The 8,572-nt window shown below is 39.6% G+C and overlaps 1 protein-coding gene across 1 annotated transcript in view; it reads right to left on the bottom strand.

The window, feature by feature from the left end:
* Nucleotides 1-1,172: 1,172 nt before the first annotated feature.
* The window catches only part of ABI3BP (ABI family member 3 binding protein), a 249,584-nt gene continuing 242,184 nt past the window's right edge, over nucleotides 1,173-8,572 (bottom strand). The window contains exons 47-49 of the mRNA XM_054974771.1: nucleotides 7,452-7,613; nucleotides 4,710-4,832; nucleotides 1,173-2,978 (exon numbers count right to left, since the gene is read on the bottom strand). Of these exons, the coding sequence (XP_054830746.1) occupies nucleotides 2,863-2,978; nucleotides 4,710-4,832; nucleotides 7,452-7,613 (401 nt within the window). The 3' untranslated portion in view covers nucleotides 1,173-2,862. The remainder of the gene's footprint in view (nucleotides 2,979-4,709; nucleotides 4,833-7,451; nucleotides 7,614-8,572) is intronic.

Genomic DNA, 8,572 nt, shown 5'->3' with positions numbered 1-8,572 from the left:
TAATAGTTAACTGCTCCATTCCGGCACCTGCGGTGGTCAGGGTACTTGAACCAGTGTTCAGATCGACATGTGCATTTCTTTGTGCATTCATTTTATTTATTTCGTTTATCCCTCACCCAATGCACCATTCTCCTTTATATGTATTTGTTCCGTCAGAATGAAAGGGTTTCTGTGGGTCTTGTGACTGTAACAGATTGTTATCTTAACTTTTAATTAGCAAGTATTTATACATTGTTAGGTCCTTTAAAATGTGGTAAAATTTGAACCAGGCTAAGAGCATCCAAAGTTAATGGAGGTAAGATGGCAAGTGTGATTAATTTTTTAAAAAACAAATTGAGTCCATGCATCCAGCGGGATCCTGATAGGATGTAATAATGCCTTATTTTTAACCCTTTCCCCTTAGTGTATGCTTGGAGTGGGGAGGGCTGGATAGTGATATTGTGATAAGAGATAAAAGTCCTATTCCCATAGATGCGGATTTTGGGGGCATTGGGGCAGGGAAGACCAAGCCACTGATGCTAAGAATTATTATTCCACATGTTGCCTTTTCACAATACAAAAATCCTGTTTGGAAATCTGTTCAGCCAAGGCAAGCACAAAATTTGTAGTGGAATGGGACCCCATGAGGTGAAAATGGTAGAGAGTGAAAGTTCTTCTGACAAATACTCATACAGAGATGCTGTTATAGTGATCTATTGCAACCTCCAATAATATCTGAATTATATGTGCCAGTGTAATCAGCTGTGGGCCACTGGCTGGAACCTTGCAAAAATCGCATGGCAATGCCAGCTATATATAAACCAGTGAGTTAATGTCATTATAGCTGCAGTTACTGCAGTTCGTTCTGTTATGGCATCTCTTTTCAAGTTGCCATGAATGCACCTCGTGGAAAACACAGGTGTTTCCGTGTAATCTTTTAAAATCTCTCTTCCCCACTTCCCACTTCTGGAATAATGCCTGTTCTCATGAATAATCACTTGGGAGACCCCTGTGCATTTCAGCTGGATTAGGACCCCCCCCTCATTTTTTCAATATTTGGTACCATCTCAACAGTTCAAGCAGTTCATCCTAGGAACCCTCCTAAAGTGTTTCTAAAAAGCCTTGTGATTATTTTCAGGACTTGTATTTCTGGTTATTGAAATTGTGAGTGATGCTAAATGATACCAATACTGTTTATGATTAAAAATACTTTATTAAGAGTACAGTGTACCTGCAATGTACTTAAAAGAAATTCTTTTATAAACAACCTATCCAATATTCCTTGTGCTCCTTTTATATTTTAATACATTGAATAAACACCTTTAAAACCTACATCTCTTAGAGAGAGAGAGAGAGAGAGAGAGAGAGAGAATGTCTAAATGTTTAAGCAATACAAATATAGCACTTCGGGAAGAACTGAGCTACTGTATTTTCAAAATAGTTTTAATATTTCCATTTGTACAAAGCAGATCACATTATTGTTCAATTTTATATAAAGTAAACTGTCGTAAAGTATAATGGATGTAGGTGGTTTTGTATACTTTAGGGGTGAATTATTGTACACCTATCTCCCTAACATCTTAATTGATCTATATTGTAGTCAAAACTCCATGATCATTGATTTGTTAGAGTACGTGTAAACTTGCATATTTTTGATCTGATAGTGTTGCTTACTGCTTATATACTGTGTCAGTTACGTATGGTATATGTGTGTTGATAGTAGCTATCTCTGGAAGCAGTGAGTGACAAAAAATTAAACTACTGCTTCTCTGTACTTTTGAAGGGGAAAGCTGTACTTGAGATATGCATGTGTCCATCATAAGTGACACTGGTAGCTTGGGTGTCTGTATTAGAAGGTAAAATATCTTGAGAAGTTGTTTTATATTTGGCTTTTGCGTGTATTCTACCGAATTTGATTAGCAATAGATTTGGGTTTTTTTTTTCTTTAGGCAGTAGCTAACGTTTATTGAGACAAAAATTTACAAAATTTACCACTCATGTTATATTGTGGGGCAGAACTTAAAAGCATGTGTGTGTGCATAAGCCCTTTGACTGCCAGCTCCAGACGAGCAGGAATTATGACTTGAAGAGCAGTCCTTTACATTGTGGTGTCAGTTGCGTTTGCCACAGTTTCAAAGCTCAATTCAGCATGCACAGATACAGAGCCTTTTATCAGCAACCAAATTAACAGGGTTTCACCTCTTACCCCACATAGTGTCTATCTGTTCACTGCTCCAAGTAGTAAAGAAGACTCTGCCATTCAGCAGCTGCAGATGGATTGTAAAGGAGTCATCGGTGTAGCTTCAGAATCCACCGTTCCCTGTATCTGCAATGTCTTAATGACTGCAGAGTATATGGGTACAAAAACTATACCACCATCAGTTATCTGGAGTTTGGAGTAAGAGAAGAGAATATGTTCTTCCACTTTATGGGTCGGACTGAAACAATACCAAACTATCATGACTGAATAACTTAAGAGTACTACAAAAGAGAAAGAAACCAGAACATGAACTTTAGCAATACATATCATTACAATTCAGAATATATAACTGTTTGTCAACTTTTTGTTAAAGGTGCCTCAATGTCACAAAAATGATAAATAATAAACTACATCTTTCAAAATAGGTGGTACCATAAGACACTAGTAGGGAGCCAGCTTCCCAAAACATTACCTTAGGACATGTTCTATCTTCTAACTCCTCCAACAAAAGATCTGTAAATCTGGGCAACTATTAAGCAAATAATGCTATTAAGTAGCTGACACTATTGTCATTAGGTTTCAGTATGACAAATATAAAATCATGGCATGTTTCAATCACTGGAGTTTGTCTTGTGTTGGTCATAGTTGGATGCAGTCCATCTGTGTTCTGTTCTTGTCTTGTTCTACCATTTCCCAGGTATTGAAGTTCCACATTCATACCAATGAACATAGTTAGTGTGAGTTGCAGCTCCTATTTTTCCAAACTTGACGGGCTCCTGTCGAAAAGCTCTAAAAAAGCCTGGTAGATTGAGGTGGGGAGGAAGATACGGAATTTAATGTCGGCGTAACTGTTAAGGGCTGAATCATACGTTATCTTTTTTGGAGTACCTCTGAAAATGTAAAGTGTTAACAACATACAAATGTGTACTGTGTACAAGGGAATAGGATTAAGTGTGGCTCCTCAGCTAGAGTATGCTCATTGATAAGTTTGGTTTTGGCAAATCTGGTTGAATGTGTGAAAATGCCTGAAAATTGAGGACAATTTTTGTGCTGAGTACAAAAAACAGGTCTGATCAACTGTCAGGGACAATTACTGGGAAAACTGGATAGACAAGTAGCAATGGCCACAAATTCCAAGTCTAAAGTATTTATTTAGTGATTAGTGGTTCAGATAATGTATACTTGACAATCTGAAAGTTTAGTATATCAGTGCTGTTTTAAACACAACAGAACCATAAGAGTTGAAAGGGTACCAAGAGTCATCTAGTCCAACCCCCTGCACAATTGCAGGAAATTCACAGCTACCTCCCCCACCTCTGTGACCCCTGCTCTATGCCCAGAGGAAGGCAAAAAACTTCCAGGATCCCTGGCCTATCTGGCCTGGAGGAATTTTTTTTCCTTATCTCAAAGTGGCAATCGGCATTACCCTGGGCATATAAGAAGGGCCAGGAGAGCCTAGCACCAGCTCATCCCTTCATGTACTCCCTTTCCTGATCTGCATACATTCATACTGAGTCAGAGAATCCTCATATTTTGTCAGATGGCCATCTAGCCTCTTAAATACCTCCAAGGAAGGCGATCTCACCACCGCCTGAGGAAGTCTATTCCACTGAGGAACTGCTCTGTCAGGAAGTTCTTTATAATGTTTAGCCAAAAACTTGCTTTAATTCTAACCTGTTGTTTCTGTTCCAACCCTCTGAGGCAGCAGAAAACAGCTCTGTTCCATCCTCTGTGACAGCCTTTCAAATACTTAAGAGAGCTAGCTTTTGTGTCCCTTCTCAGTCACCTCCTCCAGGTTAAACATGCTCAGCTCCTTTAACCTTTCCTCACAAGACTTGGTCTCCAGCCCCCTCAACATCTTTGTTAATCTCTTTTGGACATGTTCCAGCTTGTCAACATTGTTCTTAAACTGTGGTGCTCCAAACTGAACACAGTACTTCAAGTGAGGTCTAACCAGAGCAAAGTAATACCATCACTTCTGCTGATACCATATACTTCTGCTGATACATCCTAAAACTGCATTTACCTTTTTAGCTACTGCATCACACTACTGACAGTGTATGATCTACTAAGACCTCTAGATCCTTTTCACATGTTCTACTACCACACAGTGCATCACAGGTTGGGCTGGCTCCAGCAATCCATGCACACAATGGTTGTGGATCCTTCCTGCATTTCCCTCACCTCAGCAATCCCAACTCCAGAAATTTATTCCCAAAGTTGTGTTAACTATGAGCTAACAGTTATGCAAGTTGGAATGCTGCGGGGCCCCCCCACAGGGGGGCTGCTCCCTTTCATCAGCGTAGCAGCTTTGGCGGAAGAGGCTGGTAGGGCTATATCCCCTCCCCATAAATGACAGCCTTGGCTAGTAATTGGATGGGAGACCTCCAAGGAAGACCAGGGTTGCTCTGCAAAGGGAGGCAATAGCAAATGACCTCTGCTTGTCTCTTGCCTTGAAAGCCCTAGTAGGGGTTGCCTTAAGCCAGCTATGACTTAACAGCACTTTCCACCGTCACCATCACTGACATACCTTCTTTAGTAGGTAGTTGATCTGGCTGAATGTGTTGTCCTGTCTTTCCATCGAAATACGAATCCACGAATTGGCAATGGTCTTCTCCATGGCCTCTTTGATCACCTATATTATAAAATTTCCCTAAAAACATAATGTTAAAAAGATAAAGTTCAAGTTAGAGAAACATTTATGGTCTTAAAAAGAAAGTTCCCCAGTCCCCACTAGAATGGAGAGTCAGCTACTGGCACAATTTCTCACTATTTTACAAAACTATGCATGGCTGGTGATTCAGAATGGAAGGCAGTATGCATGATTCCCCATCCAGCTAGAAATATGTGTATGTGGAAACCTTTCCTTGGTGTATGGCTCCATGCTGGATTAGTCTAATTACATCTCTGTCAGCTGAATATATAAATACTTCAGTGGAAGACTAACACCTTTGTTATGTGCAGATGAAATCATATTCCATTAACACATGGACACAGCAGCAGACTCTATTACATCTGAATAGGTTCAACACGACTTTTAGCCATTATTCTATACTTTGCTGGTTGGATGTTTTTGCTGTTTTTTGGAAGTCATATCTTAACCCTTCCATCTTCTCATGGACATGTGTGCAATGCACATCGAATTCTGTAGCCATAAATTATCAGTAAGCAACTCTGAGATCTACCCTTCCAATGGCAAACAGTCAGAGAACATTCTGATGGTGCATTTGATAACAGATGTGTAACTTTTAAGAGGAAACTATTCCAGATGATCATAGGTATGGGATTACAGTGCTATTAGAAAGCTATATTTTATATGCCTATTGTTATATTTTCTTTAAATATTTTAGATTTTTGGTTGTTCCAAGCCACAAAACCTTGCGTAAACACTGGTAAAGGTTACTTATTTTTCTTAATATAAGTGCAAAAGAGGAACTGAAGTGAGTTTCAAAGCCGCCTATAAGCAGCAAATGCTCTGGTCCTAATTTAATAGTGGACTCTACAGAGCACCTTCAAAAAGCAGTAATTGGGTCCATCAGTTGTTTGGTGAGGAAGGAGGCCTAAATCCAAGAAGCTGCATGTGCACAACCCCAAGAAGTTAAAACACATGCACATGGTATGTGTTTTAGTTTTTCATGCAGCTAGGGAGCCACACATGAAGGCATGCTTTCACCCATAGGCTCTTTCATAGGACAATTTCATAGACACATTAACAGAACCTAGGAAGCCTCTCCCCATCAAGGTGTAGTGTAAAGGAAGAAGCAGTAGTGTGTGTGACAGTGACATAGGCCAGAGAGCAAAACCTGGCTACTTTCACACATGGTTGTTAAATTAGTGAACCCCAGAGCACACAGAGAGTGACAAGTGTGTCAAATCACAGTAGTCACTGGTTTGTGGCAGTTACCATGATGTTGCTCTTTTGATGTAGGAAATGGCTTCTAGTGGTATTTACCTTTTTAGTGTGACAATAGCCACATTCCAGTTTTTTGAAATAAAATTCAGGGTCCTTTCCACAGCCACTTAAGGAAAGATTCAAAAGTGAATCCCCTTTTTCTTTAAATGCCATTTGCTGAAATGCTTATGCTACAGGTTTGCTAAATGAGGTCTATCGTGGCTGCTGGTTTAGAGGAACGATGCTGGGGTGTTTACATTAGGAGAGACATTAAAATAAACCAGAGAACTGAATCACAAATGCGTGCTCATTTACTTTTTAGTAAGCACTGAGGGGTGCAGGAACCTATCTTTGTGCAAATGGTTTGACAAGATGACCTGTAGATCACTTGCTGGCCTACTCTTCTGTAATTCTGTAAAATGGTGTATCACTCTGATGAAAATTGTCATATAACCCACCCACCTGTTGATCAGGTGGCCGCTTCTGTCAGCTCATATAACACCAATCTCTTGCCCAACATATACCTGCCATATGCTCATAAAAAATAACAGCTCATCAAAACTTGACTTCCTGACAGGCATGCATAGCTTTGTTGCAGTATGGACTGATACACGGTCGTGAAGATACAGCAAGTGGGGTTTTGTCTAGTCTACAATCCTATTCGTCACATGCCATCCATCCTTTTGTAATGGCAAGTTGCTATAATTGGTTCAATGATGGCTAACGACCTCCGGTTGGCATTTAGGTGAACTTGCCCCAGCCTTGTCAGGCAAACCCACTTACGTACAAAAAAACACACTGTGCAGTAAAGCTAGAAGTATCTCACCAATCTCAGAGCAGCATGCAGAATTTCCCAGCAGCCCTCTCCATTCCTGCAGTTCCTTTAAAGCCCTAGAGAAACCAGTCACTGAGCTGCATGGAGGTATGGCCATTATGGGAGGGGCTAGAATGAGGAAGGACATGGGAGTAAAATTGCTCCTCTTTCCTCTTCCGCAACTGCACCTTCAATAAGTAAAAGGTCAGTTTCATCCCATTGTTCCTCTTCATTACAGACAACTGATCTGCACAGCTGTTTCTTAGGATAGATTGTGTACCTCTGGGAATACCTCTGTGCACAGAAGTACTATGTTTAATCTTTGGAAACCCATAGGCTATCAACAGTGATGTATTTTTTAAAAATTATTGTGAGCTTGTGGGCAAAAATCTATTTGATTTTATCACATAGAACGCTAGAGTGTTTATATAGGTACTTGAAGGTTATAAATGATAAATAATGTCACAGCTCCAGCTACCCTATATGGTTATATTTCACATATGGTTAAAACAGTGATGCCAGTGCCTATATGCTGACAATCCAGTGAGACTGCTTTACTTACATACCTGTAAGTGAATCACTGAGGTAAATTTTGTACCTCAGAGAGTTGCATAATTGTACACCTACAAACTTCTTGTACCAAGTCCTTTTCACATACTGTTTTCCTTTGCATTCAGAGTAGTCATCAGAATTGAATTTTTTTTCAGTCCAAATTGCATCTTTTCCCACTGCAAGAGATCAAGAAATGAACTTGGTTATAGTGTACCAAAAATGTTTGTAGTACAAATATTGAAATCCAAAGAAAAAGAGATGACTAAGACCATCTTCACACTATTAACAAACATTTTGTGTCCCTTGAAGTGTGTTACAGGAACTAGTGAGCAACTCAACTCTGGCACAGAACTAAAGTAATTTCATCACAGTACCATTCCTCTAGAATTACGCTGGAGTTATGGCTCTAATATACTGGACAAACATTGTCTGACTGAATTTAGGGCCAGACTACTAGACATGCAAGTGGCAGATGCTTCTTTTCCTATATTTACTTACTTACAACCTGCCTCTCTCCCAAATGGAGATCCAGAGTGGCTTAGATCATTCTCGATTTCATCCTCTATCTAGTTTCCATTTATATATAAAGCATGAACTGTGAGTACACATTAAAATACTGCTTTCTCTCTCCTTACTATGCCTTGTACCCCCCTCCTCCCGCTTCCATGCATAGCTTTAGAAACTTTTCTACAATCCCAGCTCAATTACAGAATTGGAGCTGAGGAAAAAAGAAATGTACCTGGAGTATCCAAGATATGTACATCTCTCGCCCACATACTACTTTTACTGTTCAATAAAGACCCCCCTCTCACTTGATATGTGAATAGGAAGGGCACAGAAATGATTGCTCCATCTAATTCGGCTTCCATATACGTATTCATTTACAAATTTTTAAGTTCCAACCTCTAAAGTTTAATGTATTACAATGAGACAAATATGCACAGCTGCAACCTTGAATTATGTTTGGGCATGAGAAAAAACTTGCTATTTAGAGCTCTCTACCTTAATGGGAGCATTCTGTATGATAATGTTCTAATTATCTGAAGATTCTTCAAAATGGAATCTGCTAGCAAACCATTCTTTTCCCCTGGACTTTTGCCTTATGCATTCTTGACAGATTTGTATTGGTTTTTTA

The sequence above is a fragment of the Eublepharis macularius genome, chromosome 3 (genome assembly GCF_028583425.1).
Source record: "Eublepharis macularius isolate TG4126 chromosome 3, MPM_Emac_v1.0, whole genome shotgun sequence".
Lineage (NCBI taxonomy): Eukaryota > Metazoa > Chordata > Lepidosauria > Squamata > Eublepharidae > Eublepharis > Eublepharis macularius.
The sequence above is the reverse complement of the archived record's forward strand: the minus strand, read 5'-3'. Positions and strand labels throughout refer to the sequence as shown.